The sequence below is a fragment of the Tyto alba genome, unplaced genomic scaffold (assembly GCF_018691265.1).
Source record: "Tyto alba isolate M040663 unplaced genomic scaffold, T.alba_DEE_v4.0 Super-Scaffold_5, whole genome shotgun sequence".
Classification (NCBI taxonomy): Eukaryota; Metazoa; Chordata; class Aves; order Strigiformes; family Tytonidae; genus Tyto; species Tyto alba.
The window spans coordinates 8,831,801-8,851,525 of NW_024881326.1; the positions used below are offsets into that span (position 1 = coordinate 8,831,801).

Consider the following 19,725-nt stretch of genomic DNA (forward strand, 5'->3'; position numbering starts at 1 on the left):
GAAGATTATCACATGGGTTTGCATTTCTAATAAGAAACTACTGCCCAAAACCTTTCCTGAATAATGGCAAAGCACATTTTAAAGTAGATTTACAGCTAATTTGCATGGCCTATAATCCTTCACTTCCTAAAATAAATCTTTGGATCCACCTTTTGCAAAATGCCCTCATCTTTCACAGAAGCAACAAAAGCTTTAAAACTAGAACTTCAAATTAAAACTGACAACACACTTGTAAGAAAATATAGCAAACTGTCTGGCTTTCTTGCAGCCTCTAAAGCATTGTAAATAATACAGGATAAATAAAGTAAATACAACTGTGGAAAAGGAAGTGCATTGCTTGAAAACTCCTGATTCATTCCTGGGTCTGGATTGTGAAGACTACCTCTGTCAAAGATTGCTCCTCTATCTTCTACTTAAAACTCCACAACTTGTTAATAAGGACAAATAAGTCTCTGTACACTAACTTTACATGCCACATTGCTGAGATTTCTAGCAAGACTGTAACAAACACCGAGCGTCCATGTATTAAACATTAAAAGCACAGAACTGAACTATGTGTAATTTGATAAAAGCTTTTCTGGGCTTCCAATCTGATCTGGGTGTATAATTTTCAGTAGCAGCTTTCATCCAACAGTTACAAACTGTAAACAATGTTGGGCCAAAGTTACATAAAAAATAAAATTTTACCATAAGCAATCAACACGGATAGCAGTTTCGAAAGATAAAGGACCACATAGGTCATCTTAATTTGTAAGACTTCATACACTCTCTCAGAAAAAGAAGAAAGACTTAAGCAAATGCAACTAAGCATGTTTGTGATGCTAACACCCTAACTCTTCAGGGATCAGTAAGCCCTATTTCTAAGCGTTGTCGTTCACTCTTTAGTAGCATCAAATGCCCTTAAAAATGTTCCCTCAGTCCTGTCTGCAAAAGGGGTTAGAAAGAGCTTGAGGATGACTTGATACTAAGCATTGGAATAAGCCCAGTGTTCCAAGGAGAGCTGAGTGAGTCAAAAAAAAAAAAAAAAAAGAAAAAAAAAGAACTGAATCGTTTTCACATTTTTTTCTCCGTCTTTACAAATGTAACATTAAAAACCTGAATGGATTATAGGTACTATTCTACAAGTCAGTTATGACACAAAATCCTATTTCTTAAATCTAAAAGCATTTTGTATACTATAGAGAATTTACTTACTTGTTGCCGAATTCTTGGGTTCCACCTGATGTAGTAATTAACCCAGAGCTCTAAATGACGCATACTGGCCACCGGATAGAGTACTCGATTTAGTTCTTTAGTATAAAAAGGATTGGTGTATTTAGATTTTTCACTGTTTATCAAAGACCATAATGATAATGTTTTCTCGGTCACTTTCTAAAATGAAATTGAAATAAGAACAGTAAATATTTTCACAAAATCATGAAATCCATCACAGAAGCCATAATTACATTCTAAAATTAATACACTTCTAATTTACTTAGAAGTATAAGTTACTGTATTAGAAATAGTCCAAACCCAGTCCTTGACAATTATTTTGGTGACTGCATAGTCTTCAAGCTACCAAAACCAAGGAATATACCATGCAACTGTTCTGTAACAAGAATAAAGCCAGTTCAAAACTACTGTCATGCAAGGAATATAACCAAATACAATACAACCAAAACTTTTTGTAATCATTTAAAGTCAAGACAGCAGTACAATTAAACAAGCCGTAGTTTGACTAACCTCTTTTTCTCTTAGAGACTCACTGTTATACAAGAAAGTACCAAACCGGCAGCTGTACAAGTGATCCAGAATGGTAATCAAGAACTGCTCATTGAATTCAAAGGCCGTAGGAAACTAAAAGCAGAAAAGATAAATTAATTCTTTACATTGTAAAACAAAGGAAAGATGCACATGCCCTGGTTAAGAGGCTAAAGGTGGTATTTAGAAGCCTGATACATCTACAAAGTTAAGATAATACTTTCATGTACTTCATAGCAGAGTAAGTGTTCAGATGACATGAGGTGTTCAACTTTCTCAACCTAATCACTGAAAGGCACTCTTCTCAAAACGTTTTAACTGCCTTTACTCTCTAAAATGAAGAATAAAACACAGAATGGTTACAGTTACATTTTTACTAGCAAGACAGAACAAGATACCCATACTATATATAGTGCAGCACAGGAAAATAAGGATTTAGCTGCTAAGCCTTGCCCTTAAATGGACTAAGTTTGCTGTTTTTTTTTCATTACTTATTGAAAATACAACATTTAAATCACAGCATTCAACAGCTCGCAAGCTTCCTTTTCAAGCTTTGACAAAACATTTGTCCCTGTAGTTCAAGGGACAGCTTCACAAAAATGGTGAAATGAAACAGACCCTATAAAAAGGTAGTTGGATGCAATTCCTGTGATCCAGCAGAATGGTTTTACATCTCAGTATCTTTCTGAGAAGTCCATATCCAAGACATACCAGCCTTACATGTATAGCCAATGCCATGTTAAGCAACATAACTACAGCTCGTTTACCACTTTTAGAAATAAGGTAGAGAGATGGTATGGTTTAAAAGTCACCACACTCCTTTTTGACTACCGTGTCAGAACAGAGGGGTATGCTGTCCTCTTCAAACACTTTTTTGTTTATTTAAAGATCTAGGTTTTTACTTCAGTAATCTCTTAACAATGTTACTTTCTGAAGAATGATGTAACATACCTGTTTAGACATCTGCCACACACAATCAATAAACTGGAGAAAGATGGGTGATCTGTCTGCATCAGCATGATTTTTATCACCATGGCCTATTCTCTGAAATGAAGCAATACAGCCTCCTGTTAACTGAAAGTCTATTTTATGGCCAGTAGACATTGTTTCTTATTTTGCATTAGAATATTAATGCTTCTGTAATAGCTATTAGTATTAGTTATTGCACCAAGAAGGAGAGATTCAGATATACAGAAATACTGCAAAGTTGTTCCAAAGATGTCCGAGAAAAATTCCAAAGTGATAATTGGTCCTATTATAAAAACCTGCTAGTAATTGGACAAGCAGAGCTGTTAAGGCATCCACTACTTTGCAAATAATCAAGACATTTTGAACTATATTTATGTAACAAGTTTGTCAAAAGCCAAGTTATATACTTTGTCATCTTTTGTAATTTAAGCCACTGGAGAACCTAGATTAAACTATCCACATAGATTGTCCTCTTTCCCCTCCACACTTGAACCTAAAGATTCACTCTGAGGTAAACATGAGCGAGCTCACAGAAACATTCATGTTCTTGACAGAAAATTAACGTACATTTTTAAAGTTCGGGTGAGCCATTTAGTCTGAGGAGTCCAAAGTAACAATCAAAGGAATTCTCCCCACAAACAAAAGGAGGTTTGGTAAAAGCTGTTTCCTTCCTTTTCACATTTGATAGCTGAGAATAGATAAGAGATTCAACAAAAAGAGATTCTATTGACTCCATAATTCTGCTTCAATATACTTGCCTGGAGGAGACAAAAGAAAAGCATGTATGTTGAACTAAAATGTTGTCTGTCTGCCTATAAGATAGCAGGCTTAATGTCTTAAGGATGTGAAAAATGATAAAACTAGTACACTACTCTCTACAATGATTTGCAAGATATTTTAAAATAATAGAATTGAAGATGAGGGATTGTAGTTGAACTCAGTCAACAGTAGCAAATGACTAGAAAAGCACTATAAGACAAACAAATTGGCTTCCTCAATCTCCATTTTTCATGGTTTACAACACATGGTATCTGTTAAGAGTCACACATGTGTTCAGTAAGGAGTGAAAGTCCTTCCACTTTCACTATGGTTAACAGTTTTAGGATGTCCAAGTATTTTCCAACTATAATTACATCTATGTCTCATATTTCTTATATTAGAATGCATTATTAAAACAACATTCCACATAGCAAGCAGTTTTATCATCTGGAGAGTGTACTAAGTTCACTAACATAGAAAAGCTGGCGTAGGGAATTCCTTTTCAACAGGAAACTTATTGTGCGCTTCATTAGAAAAATACAGAGAGGAACTAATAAGTAATCTACTATTTAGTGATTTCTTATTAAAACATCCAAATTGCAGCCCTGGTAACATGAAAACATGAAGTTTGCTCTAATCCAGACAGTATAAGCAAACACCCTACTCAAACTCCTCACTTGAGGGAAGGTATAACAACAGTAGTTTCAGAGATGAGGTTCAGGAAATGCTAACTGCACTGAAGTGCTTATTCCTCAATCTTAAAATTCTCAGTTCTATCACATAATTACTAAACTAAACCAGAATATATACAATCAAAATATTTTCTGCTTGCATTATCAATTTTTATCATAGAATCATTTAGGTTGAAAAAAGTAACCTAGCAATGCCAAGTCCACCACTAAACCATGTCCCTAAGCACCACATCTACACATCTTTTAAATACCTCCTGGGATAGTGACTCAAACACTTCTGCAGAACACTCTAGAAAAGGACTAACTTCATTATAAGCTAAACAACCCTTCAAATCAAAATATATGGTACTCAGAAAAGAGCAGATGGCTAAAGGAGAGTGGCTTCAACCATTTTCAAAGATTGCTAACTTGGGTGAGCAAGAAGGGAAAATAAAATAGTAGTTTAAGCAAAAGCAAGCTATTTAAATCACCCTTATTGCTGCTACATTGTCAGAAATGAACCAGTAGACTGAGCTAGTCATCTGGAAGGGCTGTAAGTCCTACCTCACTAAGAGGAGAAAAACACTGTCTGTTGAGAGAGAACAAACTCATTTGATTACTAAAATTAATGATTTAATAAAAAGAATCATAGATTGGTCAAATTTATTCATAATGGTGAAGGACATACAGAACTCTTTTTAAACTTTGTGTTAAACCATAACATATGTGCTAGGCTACACATCTCCTAGTTATACAATCTGATTTTATCTGCACCATGACTATAATATTTTTTATAAATACAAAATAAAATACAAGAATAAAAAGGCAAGCCAGTGTTTTACTGTGGCTGTACCAAGACAGAATACTTCAAAGGTTTATATCATATCACTGTTAGAAGACTACAGGTAAGTACACAAAAGACTGGACTACAGCAGATATCACTCCCAAAATCAAAATGCAAATCTCCTAAGCCTCAAAGCACCTTTAGAATGTCAGATCAAAGACTGCTGCAGCCTACAAGCACACTTAAATGGTGAAGTGATTCATGCTGAGTAGCTAAACACGAATTTCCAAAAGTCTGAAATACCCTTGCAAATGTGAAATGGGCACGAAATACACAGACAGGTATTTTTTCCAGATTGCCTATTTCCCAAATTTTACCAATATTAAGTAATATCTTTAGAACATCCCACTAGGGACAAACAGTCTGTGCAAATAACTTCTGCTGAAGGTGTGGGAACTTCTTACTGTGAATTTCAAGGTTCAGCATCTACAAGTAAGACTGCTGTAAAGCTCCCAACTTATATTTTATGCTTACATATCCCAGCATACTCACTCTGGCAACCTATTCTGCTTCTCCAGGTTCCTCATATATATTTCCTGGTTAAATGGTTAGCTGCCAAATTTAAGAGGAGTTCCACTAAGACTCTGAAAAGTTTCCCAATACAAACACCCTTGACTTTGCATTATACATGAGTAGGGTATAAAAGACAAAATATGAGTTCTCAGAGAAAGAATAGCAAAAAAATATTAAATAAAGCGGTCCAAAATCAAAAGCTCTGCTCAGATTTACCTGGTAGAGTTTTAAACCAGAATTCAAAAATAACGGAAAGAATTATCAAATTTTGACATGATGAGTAGCTTAACATTAAAGTTTTTCAGGATGCTAATATTTCATGGTCCTTGCAATGATCTTCTAATTCTTACCGATGCAAACTTGTGTCCAAAGCTTATCCACTCTTTTTGCACCAGAACTTCAAAGCCTTCAATTGTTCTGTAGTAGCTGTCTAGCATCAACATGGCCAGCGATGTCAGCTGTGCTGTCCGATCCCAGCCATCACTGCAGTGAACCACCACTGAGCTCCTTCCCGAGGATACCTTGTCTGCCACTTGAATAGCTCCTGTCAAGACAAGCTAACAGAGGAACAGACACCAAACACAGATCAGTGTTATCATTCTAACAAAAATAAATCGATTTCTTTGTATCTGCACAGTATCTAAATTGATACTGTTTCCACTAAATTGATACTGTTTCCACTAAATTGATACTGTTTCCACTAAAGAGCAGGGTGTAGTTAATTGGAAAATAATTTTCTAGGAGATCAGGTAAATTTATTGTATAAAAATAGAGAAACAGATTGGTTCCCTAATCCCTTAGTAAGATCTAATTCATCTCACAGCAAATTCTGAAAAAATAGGGCAGAAAACAGTAATCTTGATAAACCAAAGAACGTAAGCTTCTTTTTCAAAGAAAGAGAGGATTTACCATAGGATATATTCTCTAAAAATTCTGTATTGCATTTGGCTCCTTTCTTTGAACTAAATTACTGAAATATCCCTGCTGTTAGAAAAAAGGAACTTGTACCCTTTCAATATGCTTATTTTCAAAATATTAACTTAAAATTAAAATTTTATTAAGATTCATTACATAATAACTCTAAATACTTTTGCACAGTTGTGCTTGAGACAAAAGGTTCAAAGGTCGATTAGTAAGAACACTGGTAAATTACCAGTTTAAGTATTTTATTTGTGCTAGAAGATGAAAATTACAAGATTTGTTTACAAAACCATAATTCACAAAAAAAGTCATATACATACTGACAACTAAAGTAACTACTAATCCTATACAATGACAGTTACCCATAGATCTGTTCTTCTAGAAATCAAAATAAATCAGTTCTCACACATGTAAAGACAATCAGACTAACAATGCATTCCTCTGTTAAAGACTGACATTTGACTTGAGGCAGACAATAAAAGTTGAATTTCCTGTTGCTTAGTAATGATATCTCATAACACTCTAAGACGAGCTGGCAAAAAGCCAACACTCAGTGATGCTGTTTTTGTAGTTCAAGTAGTTTGATGCGTTTCATATCAGGACTATCTCAAAGTTTAGCAAAGAAACCAAGTCTGATACAACAGATTTGGACAAAAGTTATTTCTAACAAACAGCAAAAAGTTACCTTTATATGTTCCAACCAGTGGGTTGATTCCAGACTCGACAACCAGTGTGATTCTTCCACATTAGGATAAACAATGTCCTTCAATTTCTTCAAAGATTCCCGCATGACATGAATATTATGAATGTCCAAGAAGAAAAGTTCGGCATTGGGATATGCATCTTCACCTTCATATCCTCCCCCAGTCGCCTATAAACAAGAGATCTAAAATTAGCTTTAGTCATATATACACTATTGTAGCAGCTTTTCAACAGAGCAAGAAGGGACTAAATTTTATTTATACTTCATTTTGTAGTTGAGCAATACATTCAGTTGTTTGTTTAAAGCATCAGTCTCAGATACAAGCTTTGGAGGGGCAAATGCTAGAGAAGAATACTTGGGGGCTTTCCTTTGTCTAGAAGGACAAAGTGTATTAAGCACAGCACGTGGCCAGAAAGACATTCAAGTTGCTCCAGTGAGCTTAGTTCCTTTCAAAACCTCAAGGGAAAATTAATTATTTTAGATTAACACTAAATGGTTGGTTGTACTGTTGGGCCTGGAGACCTTCGAAGAGGATTGAACTAGCTAGGTAAATGACAGTGGGCCAGCATCACATCACAGTCAGGACTCAGACTGCTTTGAGAATAAAAAGACATTTGTACCTTCCTCATTACTTTTGAGATTCATGGTGGAAACAACTTTTCATTGACCGACTGACATTACAATGTCGATATTACTTTCTCCATTTATGTTCACTTTTCCCACCAAGGATTAAACAAACTCATGATTCTGAATACAAAAGAAATCAACTTACTTCCCAGGCAAACTATTAAGGCTAAATTAAAACATAATGTACATCACACAAAACAGCAATTACTCCTAACATACTAGATCACCACTTCCAGGGAATAAAATCGCTCATTTCCTTGTTTCTGTATCAATTAGAAAAAAATTCAGTCAAAAGGATTTGTCTGTTTCTTTATAACACTAACTCAAGAGAGCAAGTAAAAAAAAAAATAATCCTTCCTGTGTTTAAACTGCCTAGTTATTTACTACTAAAATTGAACTGATACTGACATAGATAAAAATGATAAAATGTTTGGACCAGTAAAATTAAACTTAAGAGTTCAGCTAAGAATAAGCTATGTTTCATTCAAGAATCTTAGATTTCTTAAGATTCTGCCTCTAAGAAGTAAATTAGTAATAACAAAGTTTACTTTAAAGTAACTTTTCTAACACTAAATTTTATTGCTGAAGACTAAACATGTTTTTAGATCGTTAAGAAATTAAAGAGCCCCATAAGTAGGAAGTCTATTCTCCTTGTGGTGTAATTTAATCACCACCACAGCAGAGGATGTGCCTGGTCACAAAAGGAAGTGGAAAAACCACACATACTTTTGGACACTGTACCACTGAGGAGGTTTTCCAAAGATAGCTGCAAAATCACAGCATTTCCTGCAGACAGCAAAAACATGCCATGCCATGAATTGTGATAAATAAATTCTGCCTTTATAAGCCATTACAGCCACCAACTACACATCAGACAACAACCTAAAGTATGATATAGCCTTTCCCCATTAGTACTACCTCCATTTCTATATAGTAGCACAGTATGCTGTCTTCTTCCTCAGATGTGGGGGGTATTCTCAGAGCTGCCAGGCTGTGCACTAAAAAGTAATGATTGTATTTTTCTCTTTCATTTGAGTATTATGAAGTCCTGATGAGGAATGATTGTAATTTTAGCATCAGGGCTGCTGCAACTCCTACTGACTGTGTGGTCTTGACCTATGTACAAAAACACCGGAATGCCTGAGTAGTGTAGCCCAAGATTTTGCTTATACTAATCTTCACAGCTGTTCAAGAAAACTTTTTTCAGTGCTGATGAACACTGGCTTCCACTCTGTATTGTCCCTTGGACCCAGAAATGCACCCTACTGCTTTTACTGCTATGATTTGAGTATTTCATATTTAGATATATCAGGAGTTAATTAAAACACATGGGTGAAATACATAGACCACTTTAAAAAGCTGAAAACTGTGCTTCATACATCTGTAAGTACACGTGTATACAATTTGGCCATAATACATCTTTGAAACCAATGGGGTAAAATTTGAGTGTGTTCAAGAACTGGGGAAAAAATTTAAGTTAATGTAAGAATTGACATTTGTTCCACATTTTATTCACCCATAAAAATTCAGTGTGTAGAGGATAATGCAGTTTGTAGAGTAAAATGCAAGCAATTGAGGCAGACCCTCAAAGTACAAACCATCAGATTAAAATGTAGCAGAACAGCCCCTAGGATAGAGTCTCTGAAAGAATGTGTGCTATAGAAAAAAGTCTTATTTCTTGCTTAATAAATTATGCTCTGTATAATAGAGAAGAGGACTATAAAGGTACAGATGCATGAATTTAAGTTGCAGAGAGCAAAACACTAATATTATAGTCCCTCTTGAATTCTGAAGCAACCTCACATTTGTTACATATAAAGCTCCTAGAGGCCAATAAGTTTTACTATTTCATATTCCTTTCAGCACAAACATTGAAGAATACACATTCCACTAAATTAGTGTTCATTTTGTGCCAAAAAACTATTCAGAAGCTAGAATTCCTTCTCTCCCAGATAAGCACACTCGTCGTTTCACTAAGATCTCAAACCCTCGAGCTCATCTCTCATGCTCTTTGCTGTACAGACACACAGCTTCACTAGGAAGTACTGAAGAGCATGGCCACTTCATTTGTGCTTGAAGTTCAGCAGGTAAGGGACTATCCTAGGCAGAGGGAGCGAAGTTAGTACATTCTCATACGAAGAAAGCATTAAACTTGTGTCCTTCACCACCTCTCCTTAGATAGGCTTTTCATATAAACATGGAGCACATCCATGTCTGCTGTGCTCTATGCCAAATACAACACTGACACTGTGACTGGCATTTTCTGAGTGTTACTGAACAATCCAGTCCTCACCAGAGTTGAGGGGAGACAGAAGGGAAATCGAGGCCCAGGGACATCTTTTCTTCTTGGAAGGGTGGGCCAGATGATCTTTCTAGGTCCCTTCCAACCTGGGCTGTTCTATGATTCTAAATGCATTTAGGCTTTGATCTCAGATTAGTGAAGAAATGGTCACTTCATCAGATGGAAACACTACTTCCGTTACTGCATTTACCAACTACAGGCACCTATGGAAAAATAAGTATCTAGGTATCCAAGATTATACCCATACTGCTGCTTAGAGTGCCAACCCCCAAGTTAACTTATTCATCACTTTCTCTTTATTTGCTGGATGTCTGGGTACATCTGAAATGGTTCATGTAATGGTTAGGAACAAAGGACGCCTATCAGTGGGCTTGGTTTTATGCACACAGCCTTTCCCAGAGGATACGAAGCTGAGCTGCGGCTTGCACAGAAATAGCATGTCATTCCAACAGAGGACATGTTCTACAGCTCAGCCTACAAGCACTCTACCTCACAGAGCAGAGTGTAGTCACATCTGATATCAGTCCCTTGCTAAGATCTGTGCTTGACTGATAACAGACAAGGTAAAATGTGTCTGGAAATCCACATATGGCCCTGAAACCCTGCTTATGACCTACTTTAGGCATTCATGTCCTTTCATGGCCTTGAGTCTCAGTATTTGATTATGTAAATATGTATTTGATTATGTAAATTTATCTACATTAGGATTACTACTGTTCCCAGAAACCTCCTCACAAAAAACTTTAAACTAAGTTTCCTGCCCGCTCCCCTTCACAAATAAGACTACTAAGCATCTGTTTACCTTGTTTGCAACTGCATTGACATTGGGCCTAGCATCGTAGATGGTCAGTTTTGTGATTTGCCCATTAGCCTCCCTGATGATATCAAGATATCTTTCATCATCTTTATTCCGTTTGCCACTCATTCCAACAAGGGGTTGACTGCAGCGCATAATAACAGCTTGAGTCTCTGGATGAATCCATGACAGAACCTAGTCACATGTCAAAACATATTAGAAGAAAAAAAATTCTATTAAAAAAATCATAACTTACATTTTAAAATTACATTCTTTAAAGTAATATGAAAATTAACAATTTTTATTTCTTCAAGAGATAATCCCCAGACATCTCAACTGCTTCCACTTTAGTCTCATAACAAATAATAACAACAACAACAATAACAACAACAATAATAATAATAAAAATAGTTAATTCTCTTACTTATTTAACTCTTACTGAAATGAAACTTACCCATATTTAAAAATTTTCCTACAAGTCTTAGGTTGCACAAATAATTCTGAAAAGCAAACTGGAAACAAGCATAGCAATGCCTGCTGAAACTAAGAAACAATTCAGAAGAATGAACTCATTGTAGAAACAGTGACTTAGATGCTCCAATTCTACAGAACAACTTTTCCCCTTTTTTTGGATAAGGAAGGAAAGTTCAACCTTTCTGCAGTATCTCAAACATTTCCCCTTCTCTTTAAAGTACATTTTGTACCTCAACCCTCCTTACAAAGAGGAGGCACTGGAGCAAAGTGCATGCTTCCTCTATCGTTCTGAGCCAGAGGGGACTTGCCACAAACAAGAGCTAGTGAGCTGCCCAGGGAACAGACTGCAGTGCAAGAGATTAAAGATAAGCATCCCAAGAAGCAGGCAAAAAACTCTAACTTCATCACGAAGAATATTAAGAAACAGTATTTTCACTCAGTCTGAAAGTTGTGGGTTACAGAATGAAAGAACATCAGAATTAAAAAAAAAAAAATCCTCAGAAAGTATTCACTCCTGAAATAGAACCTTTAGTTGTATATCTAGAAACAAGATCTGTCAGTGTGTGTGCAGGTGAGTATGACTGGTTATTTCCTGACAAGAACAAAATTACTATTACCAAGGAAATGACTCTCACTGTACAGGCATACAAAAGCCCTGTCGTGAATTCTGACATGACGGAGAAGATACAGCTAGGTTGTAAGAACTATATGCACACACTGTATATTTCACATGTATATTTTATACATATTGTATAATTTATATATATATTGTATATATATAGTAAATTTATAATTATAGGGCTAGGCCTAGCCTGTCAGTAAATACCACATCTAAAATATTTATCATACTCATGTTTCTCATGTTTGAAATTAACGGAAATTCAAGGCAGCTTTCTGATACTAAGAATCTGGCATCTCTTCTGAGTTTACCAAATTGTATATTAAACAGATTGTATTGTGATAGAAATTAATATTTTCTATAGTGCTGTCAAGAGCTGATACATAAAAGTTTTCTTACCTCAAAGAATTTTATTTACAGAAATATACCCCAAAAGTCAAAAGAGTTTATCTTAAATTCCACAGCCCAATTTAAAGGACTAAAAAGCCCAGGAATTCACTACAGAGACTGTGCATGAGGTCCTATTTTAGGACTGACCAATGGAGCTATGTTTAAATGTCATGCAGTTTGTTTATGGGAGGATAATATTTGCTATCACTTTTTATGTGCATCCAACAGTAGTCCAAGTAGTACAGATGCAGTCTAGGCTCATACTTCATTAAGAAAATGAAATCTGCAATGCTGGCAGTTGTTGCTACAAAAGTCAAGTTAAAACCAACAAAGTTGGAATGGATGGGTTTTGTGGGGAAAAAAATGGAAGTGTGGCTTGGCCAAGATGTTTCAAGCAGTGAAAAATGCCAGCCAATCAAAGCTATTTTGCTGTAAGCATTTCCAAAAAAAAAAGCATCCTCTGTGTCGTGCTCAGCAAAAAGTTGTCTGGATGCATATTTAAAACTAGCTACACTATAAAGTAACTTTCATCACATAATACTCACTGGGATTCTATTTCGGGACCTGAAGGCAGCAACTTTCTTGAGATCATCATCTGTTGCATTATATGGCACTACTAAGAGCGATGGATATGTGTCACACAGTCCATAATGTTCATTAATAAAAGTCACTCTCCACCGTTCATTAGGCAGTCCCTAGAATGTAACACAAAGATTTTTTAATGTACCTTTGCCGTATAAATAATTCTGCTCTTGAATTTTACATGACATCATGGCCACATGGTGGCAACAACCTACCAATTTAACATAACTACAGTACTGTTTCAAAACAATAGAAGATTATGAGACCACACAAACCAGCTCATTGCTAAAGGATTCGTAGCCTCAAACAACTGCATAGTTATCTCACATACTCTTATGTACACAATTCTATTCTTACAACAAGTTTCAAAACAATTAATAAAACTAGTAGATGTATTTAATTGTGGGATTGAGGTAAGAAAATTGCCTTCTCTCCTCTCTTAAAGCTCTGCCTTTCATTTTACCTCCTGAAAAGAGACTATGGTCATGAGAAGACAGAGGGAAGAAGTCTCATGATAACCTTTCTTCCCTGTAGCCTGGATACTACCTTCAGGTTAAAAATAAGATTCAGGGTAGCTTTCTTACTGAGAAACAACAACTTTTAGTTGTTGTCTGCTCAGTAAGGCATTTGAGAAACAGCAGCTAGGAAGTTGAGAAAGACTGATAAGCCCTCCATACACGCACAGCAGGGTCTGCGTGGGTGTTTGTATTTTACCTTCTTTGTGTCTTAGGCCTCTAAACTTTGAACCAAAAAACTACAGATGAAAAAAAAAATACCTAAGGAAGTCCTTATTGCTTACTATTTAATTTAAAAAAACAAAACAAAACAAGTCATATTTAAAGCAAAAATAAATTGTCTAAAAGACATTTTAAAATTAAATCTGTCACCCTCTTTCACTGACATTTTTCTAAAATCACCTAAAGAGCAAGGTAGACTACTGATAGACATATAAATAACTTCTGTAAAGCAATGCTGTTTCTAAAATAAGATGCCTTTTTTTTTTTTCCCCTTCACTTGAGGAAGAAGTATAACAAATCAAAGACCAAATCAAATCTATATTTAGGACACTGCAGTTACATATTTGGCACATTCTCCTTGCCCCCTGCTCACTTAACAGTGGCACATTGTAAGAGTTAATCAATAACTTCCTTGAAAGAGCAAAGACTACCTTCCTGTGACATTCTAATTTTTTTAAAATGTTCCAGTGTTTTATTTCTTTTCTTTACTTTTTTTCCAAGTTTTCTTTCCATCTTCTCCCATTCTTACTCCCCCCACAAAAAGAGCTGGTAAATGTACAAACAATAATTCCTCTATGTAAAGTTGTCAGATATGAAAGCGCCAGGCAACTGTAACGTTAATAACTCACTTGTCTCCTGTATTCAGACATTGGATTGTACACCATCCATCCATTTTCAGAAAATTTTTCTTCATTTGCAAATGCAAAAAAAAGCTGTAGGATATAAAAGAAGCTTATCACACCAAATTCTGACTGAAAATGGCAAATATGAGGGCTCATCAGTTATACCCTAATGCCCGCCAACAAAATAGGACTGACTTTTCTATGCCAGCCCCATTCTCTCCATTTAAATCTGATATTTGTAAGACTGTAAAGCAAAGAGCAAGTAGTAACAAACAATACAGATCTGCTAATGAAATAATGAAAGTGTGACAATTGTTAAAACAAGAAGTGACAAAATAATAAAAATTACAAGTCAAACTGTTCGATTTTTTTACTATCAGGAAGTTGAAATATTTTAAAATCGTTTGTCAGTTTATTTCCCATATTTCACATCCTCATCAAATAAACTACTGTCTTCTCACCAAAATTTCTCAATAGGTACAGCTTCAATTACTACATAAAGTATTAGATGCTAAATTGGAAGTGTAAAAGGGCTTTAAGTGATATTCATTTTCACTAGGAAGCAGCCTTCTTTCTTCATTCCTTCCCCAATTGATCCTTGCTAACAGATAACCAGTTTACTGTAGAACTCCATGAAAATTAAAAAGTTGTTACTGAAAATGAAACAAAGTATGTTGTTAGCAGGTTACACTATCTACTGCTCTCCTTTTGTTGCTCACTTTCATGACTCATTCATACAACACAGCATCCTCACCCAAGATTCTGACAACTTCCTCATACCTTTTAGCTTTCTTCTCCTTTCCACAAATTCCAAGTGGGCTGTATTACATAACTAACCTCTTTTTTCCTTGGTTTGTTTTTACAGTTTATGATGAAAGCAAAAGTAATGCTTATTTTAAGGATCTCCTTCACTGAGAAAATTGATTTTGGTGGCTTATAAATTCTTCAGGTGCCAAAAGGAGGATGAAACTAAGTTGTTTCAAAAAAAAAGAAAATGCATAAGAGAATGTGTTGTCCTAAGCTGACTTGAGCAACAGCAGTCAGAGCAGAAAGCATTCAAGAGCCCACCACAGCTCTTGTAACAAAAAAGCTGAAAGTCTCCTAGCTATTCAAAGACATTAGAAGAAGAAATTGAATGCTAAACTGAACATCCCAAATCTACATCATTTTCACAGGCATAGACCTGAACTAAGCAGAAATGCAGAAAATCTGGCAAGCAAGAGAAAGAAATCGTGGTTCTATGGTGCCATGTTGTCTACAGAGGCAAGAAAATGCTTCCTAAGTGCACCATAGGCCCAGACAGAGGTTTCTTTAGATGTTATGAAGGCAAAACCTAACAGCTCAAGGCAATTCTGTTTAGCCTAATACGTTACAGTGATTTAAACAGTAAACAGCTCTAATAAAAAAATGAAACTGGATCCCTCCAAAAGGAGGGGCTTTTTCTTCATGTATTTCAATTCAGAATTTTAAAAGGACGCTACTGCTCACACAAGATACTTTATCCCACTAGTTTCACAAACTGGAATTTTAAATTAAATCAGTATTTTAGAGCAAGTACATTCATTGGCAAGTTTCCATAAATAAACAATGCATTCTCAAGTTGTGCTTTCTGAATGTCTTCACCATTTTTAAAGGGGTGGGCCTTCAGTGTAAGTAAACTATGGATTCTTTTGACTAAGTAAACTACTATCAAGTGGGATCGAGGGAGAGATGAAGAAAAAGGGAAGAGGTAGATATCAACTGTATCAGAAGAAAAACATTCCACTAGAATTAGATGCAAGTATCAGAAGTTAAACAAAAACTGAAAAAGGTTGTCTTAATTGCAAACTAGGAATACAGCAAAACAGCAATATTACTATCTAAAGCAGTAGATGCAACTAGTTTGCTGAACTGCTAATAAATAGCTACACACAAGAATCATCCCCTCCTCCCCAAAGGAATTTGTTATATCCCAAAGAGCAACTATGCTAAGAATTCACCAAGGAACTAGAGACAAAGGAGAATGTTATAACTGTAGGAAACAGAAACACTGGAATCTTCTCAGATCATTTAAAAGATATCTCAAAGGCAGGAATATGTTACTTAAATTGCTACTTACTTCAAGATTCCTGGTGAGAACTTTGAAATTACCCAGCTTAAACCCTGATCAGTAAAATACATGAGTTTATTAAAGTGCACTGTGATAGCTGTCACATAGAAGATTTTATTGATAAAAATAAAGGTGCTGCTCCGAACTAGAAATAAAGAAACAGCAGCTATGCTGCTCATGTCACCCACAAAATAATCTACAAGAAATCAGATCGAAAAGTGTATTTTTTTTCACCTTTTAAAATCCAGAGTTAGATTTACTGTGCATGAGTAGGGGATAGACAGAATCCTTTCTGAAAGAACAACATCCTACTATGTGCAGCATGTTTCATTTAAAACACTTAGCTACAGCAGCTTTACCATATCTGCTACAAAAGCTTTCAGTTGCAAAACCCACAACTATTAAAGTTGACAAATAAGCTTCATTAGTTCTGTTAACATTGCAGGTAATGCAAATTCTTGCTATATTGCTCAGGAGAAAAAAAAAAATGCAAAGACATATGGAGCAAAGTATAGACTTAGATTTTTATATGAGCAATTAGGAGAAAACTCCTGAAGTATACTCCAACAAGAACAGTATTTGAAAATGAACAGCATCTAAAAACCTGAAAACCAAAAATTACTTTTCTTCTGCAAGAGTTGATTAAACTATAACAAAAATTTATATACATACATTTATGTGTGCACATTGTGTACAGACAGTGCAGTTAATCCGGATACTACTGGAAGTCTTACTCATTGTACAAAAAGGATTAAAGCTCTGAACCCTGCCCCCACCATCCTCAACAGTCTTTCACTTCAGACCTTCTATTTCAAGTCTTGAAATACTCTGTGAAGATGGCTTGAACTTTATTTGGTAAAAATAAGTAAGACTTAGAATATACCCGTTAAGATTTTTGCAAAATCAAATTAAAGTCTCTTGGCATAGAACAGAAGCAGGGATTTCATTGCACATCCATAGTCTAAAAGCAGTAGACTACTGCTTGACTTGAAGCAGAAGGCTACTACTTCACTTTACAAAAGGCTTTCAAATCTTATAGTATTTTTGGTAAGCTACTTTTTATGCCTCACTATGCAAATAATTCTGTTTACTTTCTTGTAGGTGCTAACCTGCAATTTCAACAGTCTCTTTTCCAGTCCTCCTACAGGCTAAGTGCTTGCCTTCAACATTCAATTTATCATTACTGTTTTGCACACAAAAATAATATGTGATACACTGGTTGCTCACAACACAATGTAATTCTGTGAGATAAAGGAGAGAGCAGCTGCAATCTGACAATACAGTTTGGCAAGCAGTCTATTTACAAATAGTTATATATTTACTCTATTTATGGAATCACAGTACATAAATACATGTTCTACTTGTACATGAGCATATAGCATATATACAATTTATTAAGTATTTGACTAATCTTTATGCATTACAAAAGAAGAAAGCAGCAAAACTAGAACAAGAAGGTGTTACACACATGCAAAGAAAGGAAGTTGGGTTTTCCATTTCTTACTTACTGGTTTATGCTTTTCATGTATTATAAATCAATAAGTTTTTACTCAGTGAAGACTGTCAGATTCTTATTATGTTTAAAAATATACCATTATCTTTGCCTTTAATATGTTATTACTCAACTCAACCAGTTACATTTTACCTGTTCCTCTAAAAACTAAGATCAGACATTGTAGTATTTACGTAATTAACTTCTGATCATTTGCAAATATGGTAACCTTACACCGTTATTGCACTGAGACCGACATAAGTCATTTAGAACGAAGCCTCAAATCAAGATGTTTTCTGCAAAATCAAGTCCTCCATCAGATAGGCAACTATGCCAGGCCTCACTGACATCTAAAATCATCTTTGTAAATCCAACAGCAACACTGGTATCATCTGACTCTCAGACATTAAAAATTACCAGGATAACTAGCTACATCAGGAGTAGAAGAGGTTAGACAGCATGACTAGCAGTGTCTCTCATCAAAACTGACATTCCCACAGAGCTATCTAGGTTAGAAGTAAGTATGTATCATACAGGTATTATGGTGGCGAATAATCTTATACAAATGATGACGTGTAGTTTCAAGATAAAAACAGGAAGTGAAGCAGCTGCTATGCAGAAACTAAACAGAGACTAAATTATCTCATCTTTTGTGGGGTACTACAAACATTTAATTGGGGGGGGGGGGGTGGTGGTGGTGGTGTTTTTTGGTATTTTTTGTTGTTTGTTTTGGTTTTTTTTTTTTCAGCAAACAAAACTTTCAGCAACAACTTTATTTCAGTTAGCACATTTGCAAATGCAACAGAGGATTATGGATAGCAGTTGTTTGTTCTATATCAACTAAGCTGTCAGTCAGATAAGCTATCAGCTTTTACATTATGTTATTGATTCAAGGAGATCTGAACCCCATCTATGCTCAAATTGGAGAGAGACAAGAATTAGCTTCTGGAAGTAGGCACATAGGACAACACTGAGACACTGATGAACAGTTGTGAAGAGACCTGTGATTTATTACAGGCTCTCAAACACTGCTGTTGGGATGATGATGGAGAAAAATCTTGAAAAGAGTAAGTGCGCTTCCCTCAGAAATCATATCTGGGGCTGTATTTACCATCCATGTGTCCAAGAATGGTATAGCATGAAGAAAACAGAAGCAAGGCAACTCTAAAAGTTCTTGTTTCGGATCATCTCTAAGGTTATGGTCTCATTACAGAAAAAATGTCAGATAAAAATCTGACATTTTAAAAAAAGCTTTTTTTTTTTTCCTTATGCTTTCTTTCCACAAACTGCATACCGAATGCAAAATTCCTGCAAAAAAGTTTTAAAGATTAAATGTTTATATAGTATAAACTATTGATTGACATGTGCTTTTGGAGGAGGAAAAAAGATTCTTGCTGCAGCCTCATATACACAACAATTGTCTGAACAAAGTTCTTAATTCATAGCACAACCCTCCAACATTTTGGGAAGAGAGCTCTTATACAATTATCCTAAATGAAAGCACCCTGATAAAATGTAAACTGAATTTTATAAGACAAAATAACGCATTTAGTAAAGAGATGTCAAAGTGATCCACCAAGCACAGTACACAGATTTCAGTGAAGAAACAGAAGACAATGGTTAGTTAACATCACTGTCGCTCAGTTCCTTCCATAAGACCTTTTTTTTTATCCTAAGTAAATCCATGTAAATTCATTACTGCTGCCTATTTTTCATCAGTGTCATCAATAAAACAAGTGTTGTCTTACCATGTCGTCTTCTCCTGAATTAAAACTCTTGGCGATTCATATTTATCATTGCCTTGGAGACTGCCCAATAGTTTAACATTTTCAAGAAATCAAGGCATGTACTACTATATTTCCTCATTAGGGAGG

The 19,725-nt window shown here is 35.4% G+C and overlaps 1 protein-coding gene across 6 annotated transcripts in view; it reads right to left on the minus strand.

Moving 5' to 3' along the window:
- Positions 1-19,725, minus strand: part of MTM1 (myotubularin 1) — a 41,986-nt gene that overhangs the window by 4,514 nt on the left and 17,747 nt on the right. For all 6 annotated transcript variants that reach the window (XM_042807291.1, XM_042807292.1, XM_042807289.1 and 3 more), the window contains 8 exons: positions 14,277-14,360; positions 12,874-13,023; positions 10,852-11,040; positions 7,103-7,288; positions 5,847-6,053; positions 2,692-2,784; positions 1,723-1,836; positions 1,195-1,371 (listed from right to left, as the gene is read on the minus strand). In XM_042807291.1, coding sequence (XP_042663225.1) covers positions 1,195-1,371; positions 1,723-1,836; positions 2,692-2,784; positions 5,847-6,053; positions 7,103-7,288; positions 10,852-11,040; positions 12,874-13,023; positions 14,277-14,360 — 1,200 coding nt within the window. The remainder of the gene's footprint in view (positions 1-1,194; positions 1,372-1,722; positions 1,837-2,691; positions 2,785-5,846; positions 6,054-7,102; positions 7,289-10,851; positions 11,041-12,873; positions 13,024-14,276; positions 14,361-19,725) is intronic.